Source organism: Taudactylus pleione, unplaced genomic scaffold (assembly GCF_031769625.1).
Source record: "Taudactylus pleione unplaced genomic scaffold, aTauple2 ptg000085l, whole genome shotgun sequence".
NCBI classification, from domain to species: domain Eukaryota; kingdom Metazoa; phylum Chordata; class Amphibia; order Anura; family Myobatrachidae; genus Taudactylus; species Taudactylus pleione.
Genome location: NW_028284487.1, coordinates 14,431,487 through 14,453,488, shown reverse-complemented (window position 1 = coordinate 14,453,488; position 22,002 = coordinate 14,431,487). Strand labels below are relative to the sequence as shown.

The 22,002-nt window shown below is 44.6% G+C and overlaps 1 protein-coding gene across 1 annotated transcript in view; it reads right to left on the bottom strand.

Annotated features, from left to right (window-relative positions):
* LOC148532063 (low-density lipoprotein receptor-related protein 5-like) overlaps positions 1 to 22,002 on the bottom strand; it is a 195,957-nt gene that overhangs the window by 118,101 nt on the left and 55,854 nt on the right. The window contains exons 3-5 of the mRNA XM_088468375.1: positions 19,919 to 20,116; positions 16,025 to 16,221; positions 10,746 to 10,877 (exon numbers count right to left, since the gene is read on the bottom strand). Of these exons, the coding sequence (XP_088324501.1) occupies positions 10,746 to 10,877; positions 16,025 to 16,221; positions 19,919 to 20,116 (527 nt within the window). The remainder of the gene's footprint in view (positions 1 to 10,745; positions 10,878 to 16,024; positions 16,222 to 19,918; positions 20,117 to 22,002) is intronic.

Sequence of the window (22,002 nt, the reverse complement as noted above, 5' to 3'; positions counted from 1 at the left end):
AACAAAGCTGCCCAATGCGTACAGGCTAAATGCAATAGTAGACAAAATTTTAATTACATACAAAAAAACCCCAAAAAACACACATTTGCAATCCCCGAATCCTTGGTTTATTAGTTTGTTTTTGAATATGTTCTAACTTCCGTGGGATAGACTAGAAACAAATATACACAACTCCAATTGAGATTTGAATTCTTTTTTCGATGTGCTGCATATTAACCATCTATATTGTTTTAACCTAAACAACCAGCACTCCCTGCATTCCTTGTACAACCTCACTACTGAATCCGGTCCCACTTTATGAGTGTAAGATAAGTAGTCAAACTTATCCAAGAACTAATTAATTACTGCTCACATATGATGTATGATGCAGAAATGGGTGATCCTTGCCCATTACATTAGCTTCTGTATCTCTTGTACAGACTGATGAATACCTTCAACTGCATCTCAGTAGGTCAGGAGGAGAGAGAGATCCCAGTGTGTACAGGTCAGTATGGGCAAACAGGGGTAAATAAAGATGAAATAATGTGTGGCATAACTGATGACATACTGGGCACCAGGTGATACAGGCCCTTGTCTTCACAATGCAACATACTGTAGCAGAAATGTATTCTTCACATCTGTACATAGCCGGATCATCTGTTATCATCCCACCCACTATACTTATCTAGTAAAAGTTCTCTAGGGTAAAGAACGGACAGTCACTAGTGGGGGGGAACGGTCACTCTACACTTCATTTCTCTCCTCCTGCAGTAAACAGAAAGATTCACACACAAAAAAAAAAATAATAATAAAGATTGTATTTGTGTTCCAGGGCTTGTGGTATATGGAGATCGAAAAATTAAACCAATGCTTCTTTGTAACAGTCAGTCTACACCTAAACTATTATAGCAACTACATCAGCAAATGAAATGGGATCACCTATTGAATTAAATGACGGGGCATCACAACAGAGCAAGGACCAGTGACAGGTATTTTTGGTTACTAGTGAACATCCTGGATTGGGGGGCAAGGAATGCAGCTTATTGTACGCACCTTTTTTTTTTTTTTCAACCTCACTTGCAACCAGAGAATCCGTCCCACCCTCCTCTCAGACTGCCAGAGATATAGTTGCTGCTGCTCTTTTTTTTTTTTTTTTTTTAAGTGGTTATGGTTCTAGTGATGGGATACATAATGAGTTGGTCATAAATAGGTCATGATGTACTCCAAAATTTAGAGTCTCTCTTTCTTGTGCTAGCTTACACATGTCAGAGCTACAGGAGAGTCCCTGAAAGGTGTATTTGGAAAAATGGATGTTAAAGAACAGAAGAAAAGGAAAATTCAGTACAAATGTGCTATATTTTATGTTACATATAGGAAATAAATTCCCTCTGGTGACAAGATGAACAGCTTCCCACACCCTGCAGGAAACAGGCCTAGATTAGAAGTAAATTGACTTTTTGCTTCAGTTTTAACCGGAACTTGTATGTCTGCCCTAGGGAACAACCACCGTAATACACTAAAGACTGGGTATGAAAAGACAGGTAATAGGGTCCTGCTGACAAGCAGGCATGGTATAAAAGATGGTCAATAATAAAAAAAATACTTTTTGTTTGTATATAAACCCTAATCCTAACCCTACCCTAACCTAACCCTCCCCCTGGTGCCTAAACATCACCCAAAACCTCCCCTTGATGTCTCACTCAAACCCTCCCCCTGGTACCTCACCCTAATGTCCCCTCCGGCAGTCAAACCCTAACCTTAGAAGATTGACAATGAATAGGTCGACATGTATTTTTTTTTTTTTTTACATTTTTATCATACCCTGACCAGCATGCAATTCAGGGCTACATTTCAGTGGTTGCTTATAGTTTATTACACAGTTGCTAAAAAGTTTATTTTAAAATGTTTAATTAAATATATTGGCTGCATTTGTGGCATATTTAGAAGTGCTCTAGCTGTACATTTTATTAAATATGGGCAAAGCCGTTAGCATTCGCTCACATTGCACCAAAAGAAGAGGAAGGTAGATCTCCATACAATGGGTGAGCAAACATTACATCCCATTTCACAAAGGTCCATCTCTGCACTACATACTGCCCAACATGCTGAAACAGTATACTAGTCAGTAATAAGGATACCAAACTGAACATTATTTAGTCATTTTGATTTTGTTGTGTGTGCGCGTGTATATATGAGTGGTGTGGGGGGGGCGGGAGTATGAGAAGATATAATTTGAAGAGTAAGTATGTAGCTAGGAAGTGTAGGAGTGTATGTAGGGAACAGCACTGGATGAGTTAGGAAGAGTAGAAGTGTCAGTGGGGGGGGGTTGAGTAGGGGATGTGTTAGAAACAGTATGTGTGTGGGAGAGGGCAGTAGGGGGATTAGTAAACGAGTAGAGTGAGTGTGAGTGTGAGTGTGTGTGTCTGTGTGTAGGTTAGTAAGGGAAGAGTAGGTGTGGGAGAGCCAGTAGATCAGATATGAGCCTCATTTACTAACAAGTTTTATCACCAAAACGAGTGATAAATATCACGGTGTATGATAAATGGTGCTCCAGCCAATCAGCTCCCAACTGTCAACAAAAATATGAGATATGGTAAGAACTTACCCTTGTTATCTCTATTTCTACGAAGTCCATAGGGTTCCACAGGATACCTTGGGGTATAGGTGTGACGTCAGTCGCAGGGCACCAAAGAGTTAAGCTTTCAGCCTCCCAGGATGCACTAGGTCCCCCTCCTATAACCCGCCCCCGGGCCAAGGCACCTCAGTTAGTTACCAAGCCATAGGCCGGAGGAGGAGAAGGAAGAGAGAACAAAGATCTGGACACATACAAGAATCACATTCTCACCAGAGGGAGACGGAAAACCGGTGACCAGAGCAAAGCCCATCTGCAGCACAGGTGCGACAGGGCGGGAGTCCTGTGGAACCCTATGGACTTCGTAGAAATAGAGATAACAAGGGTAAGTTCTTACCATATCTCATATTTTCTACTTCAGGGTCCATAGGGTATCCACAGGATACCTTGGGGATGTCCCAAAGCAGTATCCTTTAAGGGTGGGGACGCTCCTGTGCAGAAAGGAGAATCCGCCGCCCGAAGGAAGCATCCTGAGAGGCGAAGGAGTCAAACCTGTAATACCTCACGAAGGTATGGACAGAAGACCACGTAGCAGCCTTGCAGATCTGAACTGCCGAGGCACCACGTCGAGCTGCTCACGAAGGACCCACAGACCTAGTGGAATGAGCCTTCAGAGAAGGAGGGACCGGTAGGCCTTCATGAAGATAAGCTTCAGAAATAGCCATACGGATCCAGGCTGCCAAAGTTTGCTTTGAAGCAGGCCAACCCTTTTTACGGAAGCCATAGAGGACAAACAAAGCGTCCGACTTCCTAAACGAAGAAGTGCGGTCAACATAAGTCCTTAAGGCCCGCACAACATCCAAAGAGGCCTCACCCACGGAAAGACCCGGTGAGTTAAAGGCCGGAACAACTATTTCCTCGTTAACATGAAACTGGGAAACAACTTTGGGAAGAAACTCGGGCCGAGTGCGGAGCACTGCCCTGTTCCCATGAAAAACCAAGAAAGGGGGTCTACAAGAAAGAGCCCCTAACTCAGAAACACGTCTGGCCGAAGCAATGGCCAGAAGGAAAACAGTCTTAGCTGTTAGCCATTTAATATCCACTGAGCCCAGTGGTTCAAACGGCGGTCCTTGGAGAGCCCTCAGGACCACAGCCAAATCCCAAGGCGCCACAGGTGGAACAAAGGGCGGCTCAATACGGAGAACACCTTGCATAAAGTGCGCACATCCGGGGATTGTAGCAATCCTACGGTGAAACCAGACAGATATGGGGCCGAAACCTGTACCTTCAAAGAAGCAAGGCGAAGCCCATGATCTAGTCCCGCTTGCAGGAAGGCGAGAATCCGAGACAGACGAAACTCCCGCGGTGCATAACCTCTCGGTCGACACCACTGGAAGAACGTATGCCACACGCGATGGTATATCCTCGCGGAAGACAGTTTCCGAGCTCGTAACATGGTACGCACCACAGAGCTGGAAAACCCCCGAGACCTCAGCATGGCCGTCTCAACAGCCACGCCGTCAAAGACAGCAGAGTCAGGTCCGGGTGAAGACAAGGACCCTGAGACAGAAGGTCCGGTCGTAGCGGCAACCGCAGAGGACTGTCCACGGACAGACCCTGAAGGTCTGAGAACCAGTGCCGTCTGGGCCACGCGGGAGCTATCAACAGGAGCGTCCCTCCTTCCTGTTTGAATTTCCGGATTACCCGTGGAAGAAGGGAGACCGGAGGGAACAGGTATGCGAACCGGAACGTCCACCGGACGGACAGAGCATCCACCAGACGCCCCTTCGTCTCTTGTGCGAGACCCGTACACCGGCAACTTGTTGTTGTGCCGGGACGCCATGAGGTCGATTTCTGGAAGACCCCACCTGTCCACCAGTAGTTGAAAAACATCCGGGTGCAGATACCATTCCCCTGGATGAACGTCCTGGCGACTTAGAAAGTCCGCCTCCCAATTTAGCACTCCCGGGATGAAGACCGCTGATATGGCCGGAAGATTGCGCTCCGCCCAAACCAGGATCCGAGAGACCTCTACGAGAGCCGCCCGACTGCGAGTTCCTCCTTGCCTGTTTATGTAGGCCACGGTGGTAGCGTTGTCTGACTGGACCTGCACCGGGTGACCCTGGAGAAACCGCTGTGCCTGCAGGAGAGCATTGAAGACCGCACGGAGTTCCAAGATATTTATTGGAAGCTCCGCTTCTGTCGGCGTCCACCTGCCCTGGAACAAGTGTGGACCCGAAACTGCTCCCCAGCCCCGAAGACTGGCGTCCGTTGTCAACAGGACCCAATTTGGAACCCAGAACGGACGTCCCTTGTTGAGGTGAGTCGTCTTTAACCACCACGCAAGGGACAGGCGAACCTCCGGGGTGAGCACAATCGTCTGGAACTTCAGAGACTGAGGCAGCCCATTCCACTTGGACAGGATCAGGTGCTGCAGGGGTCTGGAGTGAAACTGGGCGTATTCCACCATGTCGAACACCGACACCATGGAGCCCAGTAACCTCATCGCCGAGTGTAAGGACACCCGGCGGCTGTGTAGACAACTGCGCACCCTTGACTGTAAAGCAGAGATCTTGTCCTCCGTCACGAAGATCCTTTGCTGTCCCGAGTCCAATAAGGCTCCAAGATGCAGAATCCTCCGAGACGGGATTAGAGTGGACTTCTGCCAGTTGATTAGCCAGCCGTGCCGTTGCAGCAGTGCAATGGTCAGGTCCAAGTGGTGTAACAGGAGTTCTGGAGATCCTGCCACCAACAACAGGTCGTCCAAGTACGGCAACATGCGGACTCCTTGCAGCCGCAGAGAAGCCGCCATGACCGCCATCACCTTGGTGAAAACACGTGGTGCTGTCGCCAGGCCAAAAGGTAACGCCCGAAACTGGAAGTGGTCGCTGCGGATTGCAAACCGAAGGAACTCTTGATGGCGCAAAAGAATAGGGACATGCAGGTAAGCGTCCTGTATGTCCAATGACACCATGTAGTCCCCAGGTTCCAGCGCCAGAATGATGGACCGTAGGGTCTCCATCCGAAACTTCGGGACCCGCAAAGACTTGTTGAGTGCTTTGAGGTTGAGAATCGGACGATATGACCCATTGGGTTTCTGTACCAAAAATAGATTTGAACAGAAACCCTGGCCCCTCTGGGAGAATGGAACAGGCACTATAACTCCAGGCTGGAGCATAGTGTGCAATACCTTCCGCAGCTCCGTAGCCTTGTTCCGGTCTGATGGTAGACCCGTGGTGAAGAATCGAGCCGGGGGTCTGTGCCGGAAGGAGAGGGCGTACCCGTGGGAGACCACCTCCAGAACCCAAGTGTCTGTCGTAGTGAACGACCAACACCGGGAGAACTGCAGCAGGCGGCCTCCCACCCTGGGATCCCCCAAGGGGAGACCCGAACCGTCAGGCAGCAGGCTTGTCATCTGGCTTGGGGGCCGGACGTCTGGTACTCCATGCCTGTTTCCGGGGCTTGACCGATTTCTTAGGGCCAGCCTGTCGAGGAAACGACTGTGGTTTGGGCCTGCCCTGGGCCCTAGATGACCGAAAGGACGATGGTCCAGAACCAGAAGGAGCAGCGGCCGACGGGAGACAAGCAGATTTGGCTGCCGCCAGCGTGGCCACAATCTTATCCAGATCCGGACCGAAGAGAACTTCTCCGGTAAACGGCAACGCTTCCAGACCTTTCTTAGAATCTGCGTCCGCCTTCCAGGATCGCAGCCACAAGGTGTGACGAGCAGCTACCGCTGCTGAAGAAATTCTAGACACCAGAGTACTAATGTCTAGAGCCGCCTCGTTGATGTAGGTGGCCGAATCACGGAGATTGCCAATCAACTCCGCCTGTTCGGCCGGACAGTCGGATTCAAAAGAAGCCTCTAATGAATCCGCCCAGCGCTCCATCGCTCTGGCAACCCAGCAAATGGCCATAGCCGGCCGTGCTGCCCCCCCTGCAAGGGAATAAGCGGACTTCAGGCAGATTTCTACCTTGCGGTCCGTAGCATCCTTAAGGGAGGACATGGATGGCATCGGCAATGTGGCACTACGGACAAGACGGGTCACGTGAGAATCCACCTGTGGAGGGGATTCCCACTTAGCAAAATAATTATCCGCGAACGGATAAGCCACCGCCAGGCGTCTCTGCGGCTGGTATCTTTTGCCAGGTTGTTTCCACGCCTCCTCTAAATGGTCTACCAACTGACCCGAAAGAGGAAAGACTGTGGCATCGCCCTTCACATCTTTGAAAAAGGCATACTTAGATTTAGCCGCTGGGGGAACTTCGTCCTCAATCACCAAGGCTGTGCGGACCGCCCGAATAAGTCCAGGAATATATACTTTGGACTTAGCATCAGCGTCCTTAGTATGGAGAGGTTCCTGATCGTAAGGATCCAGAATCTCCCCATCATCAGACGTCCCTTCGTCATCCTCATAAGGAGCGGACAGAGACGCCACCGGCCTTTTATGAGGCCGCATCACAGACTCCCCTTGCAACACATCCGACAAGTGCTGTACAGAACTCGTCAGGGAGTTAACCCACGCTGGCTCCTGAGAACCCGGGAGCGGGGAAATAGGGAGACTGTGGGGTACCACCAATTGTCGTGGGAACCCCTGCATGGGTGACGACACCAGACTGCTGGGACAAACCCATCGGAGTAAACGCGGGCTGCGGAGCTAACTGGCCCACTAAAGCTGTTAACGCCTGAGCGAAACAAGCCCAGGGCGGCTCCTGTACCGGTGCTGTAACCGTAATAGGCCGCGCAATGGACAAACACTGCCGGCAAAGGCCCTCCGCGCTACCCTCCACGGTACTTTGCACGTGGTACACTGTAGCCGGAGGGGAAAATCACTTTCAGACATGATGGCACCACGTATGTGACCTCTCTCACCAATTAAGTATTAAATAGGCGAGAGACCACCCTGCAGCACCGCACCGCAAGGGCTTTAGCAGAAAGAACAGGGACAGTAATAAAGCTGACAGTTTAGAGAAGAAAAGTTACAGGCAGCGCTAGCACAGTCACATACAATGCAGAGAAATAACAATTCCTGCACTAACAGCGCTGATCACTCAACTACACAGACACAGGGCCTGGTAGGACACAGCGCTGCATACACAGACCTGAGCCACAGCGGAGGAGAGGTATGCGGGGGGACCCAGACCACGATGCTTCCTTCCAGACTTCCAGCAGCGTTCACCATGCGTTGCAGAGAAGATGGCCGCCGAGGAGCAGAGAGAAGCTGGCCTGGGGGAGGAGCGCTGACACAGGACCAGTCAGCACAGTGCAGAGAGGGCTGTGTGCAGCGGGGGAGGCGCCGGCTGTGAGACAGGGAAGGCGCGCTCCCCTGGCATGCATTTAACCCTGGGACGCCGCAGCGCTACCGCTCTGCTGCGGTCCGCTGTCCCAGGGGGTAGTGGAAAGCGCAGGTTCAGTACCTGGCTCCACGCTGCAGCCAGTCCCCAGGGAGCCCCCTGCCTGGGGACTTAGGACCATGTGACCAGCGGGGACCCACCGCGGGACCCCGCTGCTTACCTTTGTCCCCCTTGGATCCGGCCATGGTCCGGAACATCTGGGGTCACCGCTAGCTGTGACCCCAGATGCTCACCAGCATCCCCGGATCGGTACCGGCATTCTGGTACCGGCGGGGGTGTAGGGAAGACAGCATGGACGTCAGGACTGACTGTCCATCCAGATGTGCAGCCACAGCTGCACTGAAGAAAGCTTCAGGGGCTCTTCTAGCCCCCACTCCAACAGGTGCACCCGACGCCGGCCGGCCACCAAACTAAACTGAGGTGCCTTGGCCCGGGGGCGGGGTATAGGAGGGGGACCTAGTGCATCCTGGGAGGCTGAAAGCTTAACTCTTTGGTGCCCTGCGACTGACGTCACACCTATACTCCAAGGTATCCTGTGGATACCCTATGGACCCTGAAGTAGAAATGACAGTTAGGAGCTGATTGGCAGGAGCAGCATTTATCATACACAGTGACATTTTTCACTCGTTTTGTTGATAACACTAGTTAGTAAATGAGGCCCATAGGGCGAGTTGGAAACCAGTGGAAGGTCTGATTTGGGGGGGGAATTTCAAAACTCCAAGATTTGTTCTATGACCTTATTAAAGCATAAGATAGAGTGCTTAACTACATGTTAAGGAAATTTGAGGTGCCTATAATAAATGACAGTAGGGGTTGTTAAATCCCTTATAACAAATAATTTTCTTACGGTTGTGATGACATCAGTATACATATTTTATACACATTTACAGCAGTATACACATAATTGTACCATTTGTGTTTTACATATTAATTCACAGCTAGGTTACTCTGCAGAACATGTATAAACCCTTTGAATCCTATCAGCATTTAAGGAATAGATTTTCTATAACCTATAAGTAATAATATCAGTAGGTCTGAAAAGGATTTAGTTACACAGTGCACAAACATGCTGTAGACAAATGTAAAAAAAAAAAAACAACTAATGGTGCATACACACGATCAGATTTTTTCTTCAGATATGGACGATAACGATTTAAAAATCGTTCAGTCGTTCATATCTGATGGAAAATCGTTCATATCTGACATGCCTGAACGATGGACGATCAACGATGCGCGTTCCCGTTTGTCAGATAACGATATCTGACATCTGATGGGTTTGCAGTCAGACTTGGACGATTCCATTCATTTTAATGCAGTCAAAAATCGTTCAATCGTTCAAATCGTTCAAAACTTTGGTCAAATCGTCCAAATCGTTTAATCGTTCAGTCGTTCATCTGACAAATCTGACAAGTCTGACAAATCTGACCGTGTGTACGCTCCATAAGATTTGACTGGTTACAATGGATTATAGTACAACCAGTGTTTTAAAGCAACAGCTTTTCTAATATTTTAAGCAAACAGGCTTAAGCAGCGAGATAATGGTTTACGAAGAATTAAAAAAATAAAAAATAAAACCAACCTAAAGAAAAATTTTTTAATAATTAACCCATAGTGGTGCACAAAGGAACTGAAAACTGAGGTTTCAGTGATTGTTGCTCTGATGCATCAGTGCTGATAAATTAAAATTCACTTTATACCTCAATGACTGTTCCAGTAAAACATGATTCTGTTGTGCTGTTTACACAGTAATATGATTTTTACCTTTATAATTTTGCATTACATTACAAGGGTATATTTACTAAAGGTCAATCATTTAAAAATGGATGAAAATCGACCAATATTGAGGTTTCTGAGGCTAAATCACATTTACCAATACTTAAAATACAAATAAAAAAATGTCCGTTAGCAAATTAGTGATTTAGCCCCAGGAACACAACATCGATGTTGATCGATTTTCATCAATTTTAAATCAATCAAAATCAATTAATATTGACCTTTAGTAAATATACCCCAAACTGGTTCAAAAACTAAGTTTGACTGTGAGAAAAGTACAACCTGCAAGTTTAAGCTCTTTTTTCAAAATGTCACTCTAGTCTCTAATTTAAGATTTAGAAACAACAAGGAGTGGGGTAAAAAGCCCTCATGTGCTTCATAGAAGCCATGCATAAATTGTGCAAGACAAAAAACCTTCACTGACATGTTCGCCTGTAAATTCTGAAAAGGCAGCCCATAGACAACTGTGGAAGTGAAAAGTATTGCTTTGGAGCAATTATATAGACTGACAAATGGCTGTAACTTTCCCATTCCACATTGGGGCTGTTCATTTGTAAATGAGCGGCTTATGTCCTTCATCAAAAAGTCTTGATGGACTCGGCCTAGAAATTAGCGGCTTGATTTCTAAAGCAAATGTTTACTGCTCGCAGACATGTGGCCTCACATCTTCCAGCGACCCTGGGCTCTCTGTAAAACAAAATGTAAATGCAAGCGCTTGTGTCATTTGTGAGCACCTTTAGAACTACCCACGTAATCTGACAGCTCATCAAACCCTTTCTTGCACCAAGAGGCCCAAGTTTTTAGACAACGGAATGAAAAAGGCACAGCTACCATACAAAACAGTTAAGGGGGGGGTTGCGCTTTCAAATCATACAGGTCACAGCGAGGGGCTAAATCATGTTTTCTATCCTCTGCTGTTTTCGGCAAAGAGATCCAGAAATACAGTTTAAAAAGGTTAAGTTATCAAGGTCTACAGTCTACAGCCATAATGATTCCTTTATTAAACCATTCTAAAAGTAAATGTTAGGAAGCCGAACACACCTCTATACACACACACTTTCTTTACCTATTTTGCAGGATTTGCCGTCCTCGGTCAGCTGTACCCCTGTGGGACATGCGCAGCTGTAAAAGGGGTCTCGTGGGGAGAGCAGACAAAGGTGTGAGCAGCCGCCGTTATTGTCACTGCATGGGGTGGTGACTGAAAGAAACCGGTATAATGCAGAGAAAGTTAGGGCAAAACATCACACCATGAGGTTTATTAGTAGTAGTCTCTTTCAGATTAGTAAAACCTATTAAGCACATTAGATTTATTATTTTTTTTTACCATTTAAGCGGTTCTAGAATACACTCTGCTATAGAACATTGCAGCCAGGGTTCCCTGTATATTGGAAGAGAGGTTCATTGGGGAAAACACAAAATATAGAAAAACCAGCGCTAAAATGGATAAAGTGATCACTAAATAGACAGTTGACCCACTGTCTATTTAGTGATCACTTCATCCATTTTAGCGCTGGTTTTTCTATATTTTGTGTTTTCCTTTATAAGGGGCTGACATCCCCTTCTTTACCAGCAGCTCTCTGGCAGCGCTTGGGTTTTTTTCTGTTTTGAGATACTTCATTGGGGAAAAATGTTAACTTGTTACAAATGTACATGATCTGTGTATTAGTACATCTTATTGTTGGAACCTGAGCAGTTTGCAATAGGTCCAGCAAAATGTTAGATGGATGGTCAGTCCACACAAGTCCTAACCAGGATGCTGGGTTAATTAGGAACAGCTGTATACACAGCAAGTGGTATGCAGAGGGTTAACATAAGTGGTCACAGTGGTATACTCAGTGGTAATCGTAGTGGTCACTTGAGGAACTGGCACTATAACAGTGGAGTGAGCCAGGTCGCGCATTCACAGTGATGTCATCCCGCCAGGGTCACTGCTCAGAGAAGAGGAGACCGTGGAGGAGAGCACACTCCCCTCTGACACATGTGTAAACTACGTCTATTGTATTTACATTGTGTTCAGTCTCTTTTTGGGGCCTTTTCTACTTTTTGTACCTTGCGGTCAACGGACTGTCCAGAAAGCCTAGATAATGACATTAGTATGAGACAGGCTAGCTAGATGTCATGTTGTATAATAAACTGTAGGAGTAATGCATAGATTTATAAGAAAATACATCAATTAGATTTTTTACTTTTTTTTTTTATCAAGTTAATAATAATAATAATTAATATAACACAACACCATGGAGGGGATACACAAGAAAGAAATGGGGAAAATATTAATAGAAGATACATTGGTAACAGTTAAAGGACAGTTATTAACAAAAAAATTAAAAAGGGTAGCCTTTAGGCACACAAAAGAACTAACAAATACAAGTCACGGGAGGGGGGCGAAGAGAAGAGACAGAACAGGACAGAAAGCTATATATTGATTTATTATTGGAGGCGGATTTTGCTGATCACAATTGTCAAGTGTTCCCCACCCAACAACAAGATTGTAAACTAATTTGGGTTGGGTCATATTTACCTTCTATTCACGTCTTTGGATTATAATAGAATAAAAGAAAATTACATCTCTAATATGTCAGCATAATAGAATATGGGCTATTAGCCTCAAATCTGTATGCTAGGGACTCCATGGGTGTGTTGCACTAGCCTAACAACTGGCCGCCATAATCTGGGTCATGCAAACAATACAGACTACACAGCATCACAATTATTTATCAGTGACAAAGAGGACTTTAGTTACAAAGATTTCTCCTATTCAGTTTTTAGATAGTCGGCAAGGTTTCCATTTTGTCAGTGAACAGACCCATATTTTAAAAGTACCATGGGGGGAAGCTCGGCCTGTAAGTATATCAAGGGTCCATGTGCCTTAAGAATTTAAAAATTAACGAGGTCCCTGACCTTATCCTAAGATGTAAAGATAATGGGGTGCAGAGGACACTAAAAGCGGAGGACACACACAAAAAAAAAAAAAAAAGGGGAAGGCAACTTGTAACTCAAACTATCTAATGAGCGGGAGAACTAGAATTAACACTTTTTGTGGCTTCAAACACCTGCCTGGAGGAAAAAGCTACCCTATAAAATGTAGTTAAACAATGAATGGACATCAGGAGGACGTGGGATTTTGCTGATTTTCTAGTCTATATTTGTCATCAGATTATGGACAGCCTATATCGGGAACTAGCAAAGACAAAATATCCTACAACCCAGGGCCACAACGGAAAAGTCTGAACAGCTAATATAAGGTCCCCAGGGGATGGGGTGCAGAAGGCAGCCAACGCAATGCATTAGGAGTGGCTGACTAAGGTACTGACGGAAAAGAAAAGAACGCGCAAAAAGCAGGCTGAACCCAAAAAGTACAAGTAGAGGGGCTTTAGTGACCTCACAGGGGCCTGTGAGCTCACCTCATAGGCACTCCATAAACTGCAAGTCCATACACACCCCATTCTGTTTTACTGCTACAGAACTCTTGGCAAGCAAATCCTAAAAGCGGACCAAGTGGCATCAGATATAAGGCATTTATAAAAAATAAAAAAAAACAGTGGGGCTCTTGAATAAAAGTAAACACTTAAGAACAATTTCCTTTGCAGACTATATACTGTGGATACGTGGATTTGTATGGCAATAATGTGTCTTATACCCAGTGAAAACTCCATTAGCAAATTAGAATAGTCATCTTCTAGTACCTTTCAAAATAGGCAAATGTGGGTATTGACAAGGAGATCTTAGTACCGCCCTCCGTTTCCCGATCACTCCCACCATATTCATAACAACCTGCTAACAGCAACCAGAGTAGGCGACTATTCGTGGTTCTAATCACAATCTGAAGTTAAGCACCATATTTGGAGGACTTGTTCCATGCTCGGGATATCATAATGCAGTATAATAAAACATATCACTGAGGACTAAAGATTTAAACACTATTTTGTTTGTTTCATAAAGTTGCTATTTAAAACTATATAGAGTCTGAAATCACAGCTTTTTTTTTTCCTCTAAGCAATTAGACTGTTTGCTAACAGGCCGAATTGTGCTCTGGTGACTCCCATCCAAAAAGATGACAGAGAATGTGGATTCCCTCCTTTACTGTGTTACGAGACAGCCCAAAGAAATATCACACTCCTCTCGGAAACACTTCTCACAGATGTGGACAGGGTATGTCTGTATCCAACTATAAAAGGATTACAACTCAACTGCATTCTATAGGTGGAGAGTGTGAGTTCATTCAATTCTTCTTCCACATAAGTGGGAGTACATATGGGGTCCTTTATATTACAGAACAGTGGTTTTCTGTACTATTTTCAGGAAATTCAATCTACCCAAAAAGGACTTTATTGAAATTGCAAGAAAATGAAGTTAATAGCAAACTTGTATATTAGTTTTTATTTTGTGGCCAAAATGGCAAAAATTGTGGTTCTTGAATTGGCATAAACCCACCTTCTCGAAACAGCAAACCGATGGGGGAGGGGAGGGAGGCTATTCAATTGGGTGCAATGTTTTTGCGAGATAACCAAAACCCTTGCGCCCAGTTTTGGACTACCGCTGGTATGTGCGCTCCCATTACCTGCAGTATCCAATTTAAATAAAGTGGGAAGCACAGGGAGAGCACACACATTTATTACTCACCCATCCGGGAGTCTCATCTCCCAGTGGCCTCCCCTCCATATTGGTAGTGGGGAGGGGGCTGCTGAGAGATTTAGTTCTCCCAGCACCAGCTGCAGGGGTGGGAATAATCACAGCAGGGGGGGTGACACACACTCACCCTGTTGCGGAAGACGCAGCTCCCGACGCTGGATGCAGAAGACACAGATTCGGAAAGTGAGTAATTAAAAGACTAATTAAGCTAATTGGAAACTTCCACTTGCCTAATTAATCCTCAGGGGGTGCAGCCGGTCCCAGAGCAAATCCCGCTGATTTTTCCTAAAATTAACGATTTTAGGGGAAAAAAAAAAAAAATCAGACTTGCGAGAAAAAAAAAAAAAAGACACGGTGATTTCTATAGAAATCAGTCTCCCATTTACAGTTTCCTAATTGAATAACAAAACTCTGCAGCTACGGAAAAAGACCGGCACCACAGGTTTTTTTTTTTTTTATTTCACGCCTGCAATTGGATTCCCCCCATGGAATGCTTATTTTCATAATAAAATCTGCACTAGAGATGGTCATCGCTAGGTTAACCATCAATTGTACCATTGGTGGATGACATCGATGGTATGAAACCATCAGCTGTGAACCCTCAAAAGGTTTCATCCACCGATGGTCATTCCTGTTTTAATACTGGCTGGGCAGCAGGCCAATCAGAGAGTGGCGAGGCTTCGTGGGTCGTGTCGGTAGACTTCTCTAAGTTCCATGTCCTGGCACATGGAGAGGGGGGGGGGGGGGGGCAATTATCCTATACTATTATTGTGGTTTCCTTTTCTTGGACTTTGAATCAGAGGCTCAATTAAAGTTTTTCAGATATCAGCACAGCGGGATCTCCCCTGTACTTACAATGCATCCATGCACCTCTGTGGTGCAATATTTTAGATAGCATGTTCACTATTGCCAACTTTGTTTTATATGAAATTTTCATGTGTATTAGTTTGATATATTATAATAAAACTGTTTTTATAACCATATCTCTTACACAGTAAATTTCACTGACTCAGTAGGTACTTGGAGTTGCACTGTTCATCTTTTCAGTTTTGTTTACCTTGTTGGTTACCACATGGGTGGCTCCATGTTGAACAGCAGCATTCCAGTACATATACAGAATAATGGGAGATACACCTGGTCTTCACAATGATGTCTGTCGGGCAGACATGATTCACCAGGAAGGTAGCTTCTCAAGTATCACATTACGTGTAATAGGAGATTCCCCTAAATAAGGGTGGCCCTGGGGTTGTGTGCACCAGGATGGGGGAGATTAGGGAGAAAACAAAAGTGCCCTCTTTCCTACATTTTAAAAAGTTCAGTAATGTTATCCAAGAAGGGACCGGCATAATGAAGCCATCTTGTGTCTTACATGATTACGTCTTTAAGCCACAATCCCTCCTGTTTCCAAGCAAGAGTGGTTGAGTGGGAGATATAGGCAAGAGCCCCCCTTCCCCCCCCTCTCCCCACCAGACTCCAAAGTCTGAGTCACAATTAACTTGAACTGTTATTGGCAATTTCTACAGTAGCCTTACTGCTAAAAATTAATAGACCACAAATAGTTTGCTTCTAATAAGCGTTGATGAATTACATTTTCAAAATGTGGATAAAACACTATCGTATATTTCTAAAAACAGAATTATACAGGTAATAAAGAAAAAAAAAAAAAAAAAAAAAAAAAAAAACACAACCAAAAAAAAAAAAACACACACTCACAATGTGGCTGTCGCTCCTGACTAAATACTTGTATGTCCATTGGAGAATAAAGTGCACTGAGGATTTCCCGTCGTTTCTCACCAGTACATTTGTTGCACGCATGTATAGAGCGAGTCTGCCAGTCAGTCCAATACAAGGTATCTCCAGCCAGCGTCAGAGCAAACGGATGTGTGAGACTTCCTTCAACAACCTTCTGCCTGCACGCAGTATAATAGAATGTGTTAGCAGCCAGAATCTAGAAGACAGTATTGCATACTCAAGCAGCATTAGTCCACAGTATGCTGTAAAATTGCCAGCAGGCGATTGTGTTATTTGCCAAGCTAACAAGTTCTGTGATAATTTGGCCACTAAGGGGCAACATTTTGCATTTATAAGGACTAAATTTCACCTCAAAAAAGGTAAAAACACAGTAATATAATCAGTCCCCATTTGTTTTATTGAAATTTGGTTTTCAAAATGGATTCTGCCTACATTGTTTTACTGCACATTAAGAAAAGCCATGTTTTATTTTACCATTAGACTGGCAAATACTAGATGATACAGCGGTTATGTTTTCAAGGTCTATCTAGTATTTCATTGTGGCTCGGTCACACTAGACTTTTACCATCTCCATTTTCTCATTAGTTTTTAAAAAGAAATGTTTTTTTGTTCCCCTATTTACCGACAGCGGAGCAATGTTTTCAGAAATTAAATGGGAAAATTCCTGTGAAATTCCACACATGAGCAGTCTAAACAGTCCTGCTAAAAAGCTCTGGGAAAGGGTCACCATTTGACTCTGTACAGTGATACCACCACCTCCCAAGTCATCCCACCCTCTCTCTGTGGTTAACTGTTTAACACAGCATCCCCAGCTTCTGTTATGACTAGGACTCCTGTCTTTACTGGAAGGTCATCTTTTTTGTCAATTAAACTTGGTTAATTTCCTCAGGCAAACGTTTAGGTCATCTGTGCTAAATTTGAAATCTGTAGAATGTCATTAAACTGTTTAAATGTAATGTACAATCATTTGAGCAGGGGGTAGTTGCTTTCACCATTTAAATGTCGGAGTTACAGTGAGAAGTAAACACATTTATACAGTACGTGGCCAAATGCATGTGGACACCAGATCACCACAAGTGTCTGCTTAGTGAACAACTCATTCCAAAGCTATGGGTAATATGGTTTTGTCACCCCTTTGCTATTAGAACAGTCCCCAGTGCTCTGGTGAAGGATTTCCACTTAATTTTGAAACATGACTTCAGACACTCACAACCATTCAGCCAGAAGTGTGTTAGTGAGGTCAGACATGGATGAGGTGGTCATAATCCATTGCAAAGGTGTTTAAAATGGTTGAACCGAAGGCTCTGTGAAGGCAAGTTCACACGCCAAGTCATTTTTTGATAGACCTCAATTTGTGCATGGTCATGCTGAAACCGGAAAAAAGACTTCCCCCTAATCTGTTGCCATAAAACTGTAAGAAAACAATTCTCTAGAATGTTAATATATGCTGTGGCATTACGATTTCCCTTCACTGGGACTAAGGAGCCCAGGACCAACCAAAAATAAAATAATATAAATCATTCCAAAATATTAATTCTCCTCCACCACCAAACCTTATAGCTGGCAGTACAATCCCAGGAAGGAAGTGGTCTACTGGCATCCAACAAACCCAGATTCATCCATCAGACGCTTGAGTGTGACTTGTCATTTCTAAGCGCATGTTTCCACTGATCCAGTGTCCAATGAGTACTGTACACCACTCCATCTGACATTTGGCATTGTGCATAGTTTGAATCTCTGTAGTTAGTGTTGCAATCGAGGACAGGACAGTTTATTCCTTACATGCTTCAGAACAGGGCCGTACCATTCGGTGAGCTTGCAAGGCCTACTACTTTGCAGCTGATCTACAGTTGCTCCTAAAGGTCATCACTTCACAATAATACACAGTTGGCAATGGTTGCTCTAGCAGAGCAGGAAGGGACTGGCTTGTTGGAAAGGCAGAATCCAATGACCGGGCCACATTCAAAGTCACTGAGCTCTCCAGCACAACCCAATCTACCGCTAATGTTTCACTATGAAGGTTGCATAGCTGCATGCTTAATTTTATGGCCCGGTTAGAAATGGCTCTGGCTGAGATGGCCAAGCACACTAATTAGAAGAGGCATCCACAAGCTTTTGGCCATGTAGAGTAATATGCCTTAAAAATTCAAAAGAAAAGTAAGGGACACAATGGGTTCTCTAAATTATATGAAGTTGGTTCAATAAGTAAGGTAACAAGACCTCTCACGTGTGTAATGTTCTATATTTCGTTCTACTTTCCAACCTGGCCAGATCAGGTAAACCACAGCTTCCCCTCATTCGGCCATTAGTATGACTGATACGAGATGCAGTCTATCACCAACATCAGTTGTAAGATGCTGGGGCTGCTGGAAACATGGTCAAACATTGAGGTGTGTAGTGTGATCTAAAGAGCACATCAGCAGCTGAAATTCATCGCTAACTTGTCGAGGTGTGCGGTGAGAACGTCATATCATGGAAACAGTTTTGGGATTGGCGCAGTACCTTTGATAACGGCAGGACAGACGTTTAAGATGATGCAGCGATCCGACCGTGCCAAGCACGAACACCACAGATGACAATTTGTGCCACATTGAAGGTCTGATTCAGGAGGACAGACGCATTGGAGTGATATTGCTAACAAACTCAATATCTCAGTGAAAACAGTGCACAACATTGTTCATTAACAACTGGGGTACAGGAAAATGTTCATGCTGGTGGGTACCGAAGCTACTCACAAAAGTAAAAAAAAAACCAATAGGGTGGGATTGTCTATCGTGCACTTGAACGGTACCATGAGGAGGGAGTGCAGTTCCTGCAGCATATTGTTATAGGCGATGAAACGTGAAATGTTACACCGGACACTAAGCAAGCATCCAGGACATGGAAACAAGCATCGTTCCCACCTTCAAAGAAACTCAAAACAAATCCATCAACAAAGAAAGGACATGGCGACCATGTTATGGGACCAAAGGTACGTGCTTCTTGTTGATTTCCTCACCAAGGGAGATACTGTGAATGCTGTCTGCTATTGCTGTGACATATTGAGGGGGTTGCAGAGGGAAATTCATAAAAAACGACCTGGGTTGCTGCTAACAGGCGTCATATTGCTGCACGATAAACACCATGCCTCTCACTCAACCACCAACACGTATGAGTTATGGCGCTAACATTGGGAGGTACTGGACCATCCTCCCTACAGCCCTGACCTGGCACAAAGTGACTTCCATCTCTCTGGATCATTAAAGAAGCTTCTGGGTAGAAGGCGATTCGCAACAGACTGTGTAGTTCAGCAAGTAGTCATGTCCTGGCTTCAAGCCCGAGACACTGATTTTTTCAGTGCCAGGATTATAGATGCCTTGGTGTACCACTGGAACAAATGCTTAGACAAGTATGTGGACTATGTGGAACAATAATCTATACCAAGGCCATACTATTGTTTAAACATACCAGTTACCTTATTTATGTAACCACCATGGTATTATATAATGAAGTATAAACATTGCGACTTGACACGTAGGCTACAGGACTAGAACTAGTTGTTTCTAACCCACATTACATCGGCGTACTGTACCAGCTGCACGCCATACCCAGAGTACCTAATACCAACCAGTTCTCTTCTGGGCATGGGGCACATTTCTTATATCACACGGGAGAGGAGGGGGGGGGGGAAGATTTCAGAGATTTAATCAGAGTAACTTGGTTTCTGTGTATGGTGTAAGTGTGATTACAGCACAAAAACCTGGACAGCACTGGTTTAAAATATTTAATTTCAAATTTGAGCGGATATAATTTATTGGCGAGCAATATTTCTAACACACAATCAGCAATATGTGTAAAGCTATAAAATATATGTACCTAAACGAACCATCCAAATTAGCCCGGTGAATAAAACTCAGCTTTGCATCTGCCCAGTAAAGTTTTTGTTCTTCTAAATCGATTGTTAGCCCATTGGGCCAATAAATATCAGAGTCCACTATGATTTTGCGGGTGCTGCCATCCATACCAGCCCGTTCAATCCTGGGCGTCTCCCCCCAATCCGTCCAGTACATGTATCTGGAGAGAAAACAAAAATAAACAAAATAAATAAGCTGAGAGACCAAGCAAGACAACAGCAAAAAAACAAAAAAAGAATTGGGATGTTCAACTGAACAGCGAGACGGTCGCCTTTACCAGCTTTGCAATATTCGTGCTTACACAGTTTCTAAAGCAATTGCTTAATTTAAACATAATTATACATGTTGCATCCTACATGTGTGGATAAATGCGCCCATTACAAACACCTGTGTATATGTCGGACACCAAATAGAGCAAGCATAGCTGCAAAAGCAGACCTCAATGACTTGGAAAGAGGTAATTGGAGCATTCAGTCCCATGAAAGGCAAGGTCAATGCTAATCACTACTTAATGCTACCTAGTGATTGCCATCACCCCATATTACAGAGTTTCTCTTCCGACAGAATGGGTGGCTTCAAGGGGTGACAATGCTAATGTTCTGCGTATTACCATACTCCTGTTATTCATAAATGCTTAATACTAACCTGTTCTTAACAAATGGGCAAAATGTCCAGCACTACTCTTGCAATATAAGATGTCAATCAAGACAACAGTAGACCAAATACACAGTTGCCCTGGCAAAGAGGATTAAAGAAGTCACTAGATCACTGCAGTTACACCACCTCACCTCTGCGTGAATGTAGCAACAATTAAATTGCACTTACACATAGCTGGTAGAAAAAGAACAGTGGAACATTTGTAGGCTACCCATCAGCTTGTACACGAGTATCCAGGTTACCAGAACTCTATGCTGGTGAGGAACAGCCTGCAAATGTTTCACTGCTCATTTGGCACCAATTTATATGTACTGCTTAATCTATATATAGTTTTGTCATCATTTACAAACACCTTACAGATTTACATCTGGGGAGACACAGGAGGCCATGGCAGACACTGTAGTAAGACACCACAGACAGTGTTTCCCGCCCCTAGCCACACATCACAGGTGACTTATGTAGCGCACAGGTTCTCAAATGCTGTCCTCAGGACCCCAAACAGTGCAGGTTTTCCAGGGCTCCTCACAGAATCACAAATGAAATAAATAGCTCTGTTTACTGAGGTGTTCTAGCACAAGAAAATATGAAAACAGTTCAACAGAGGTTATAAAATGGAGACAAGACCTCCTCTCACTAAAGCTCACTATTACTGAACTCGTATAGCACTCAATGGTAGTTACATGTGACTCATAGGTCCTGCACAAAAGGTGAAACTTACTCCATTTGAGTACTGCGCATCCAGACTTCTATAGAGACCTCCTCAGCAAGTCCCCTGATTATTCAACATTAAGATCAGTCAACAAAATATGTGTACACTATATAAAAGGTTAATAACCTCCAGACAGTCCTCACTAGACATAGCAGGGATGGGCAACAAGCAATCCTTTAGCTGCTGTGGGACTACACATCCCATTAAGCCCTGCCACAGTTTCTTGCCATCAGGGCAGGCTAAAACGGTGTCAGGGCATGCTGGGATGTGTAGTTCAATAGCAGATGGAGGGCTACTTATTGCCCAACCATGCATAAGGGTCTCCCAAGGTTTAGATCCATCATGCTGGGCTCTATAAGCTTGCGTGTTCTACATCCCATTCTGGCTGAATCAATAGTATCCGGCTTGGTGCCATATTGGTCAGATCATAGCAACAAATGCATCAACTTGTTAATACAGCAGATGATAGTAGTGGTAGTTGACATACTGAGGGGGTGGGGGTCACAGCACACCCACATCCCAGCACAAAGCTCCCAAATAGCAATTAATTTTCCCTACACTTTTTTTTTCTTCAAATCATAAATTGTTTAGTCCCTGTGGGTTTTTCTACCAATTTAACAGGGAGTCCTGGCAGTGAGAAGTTAAACTTAATTTTAAAACTAGCTGTTTAGTGTCACACA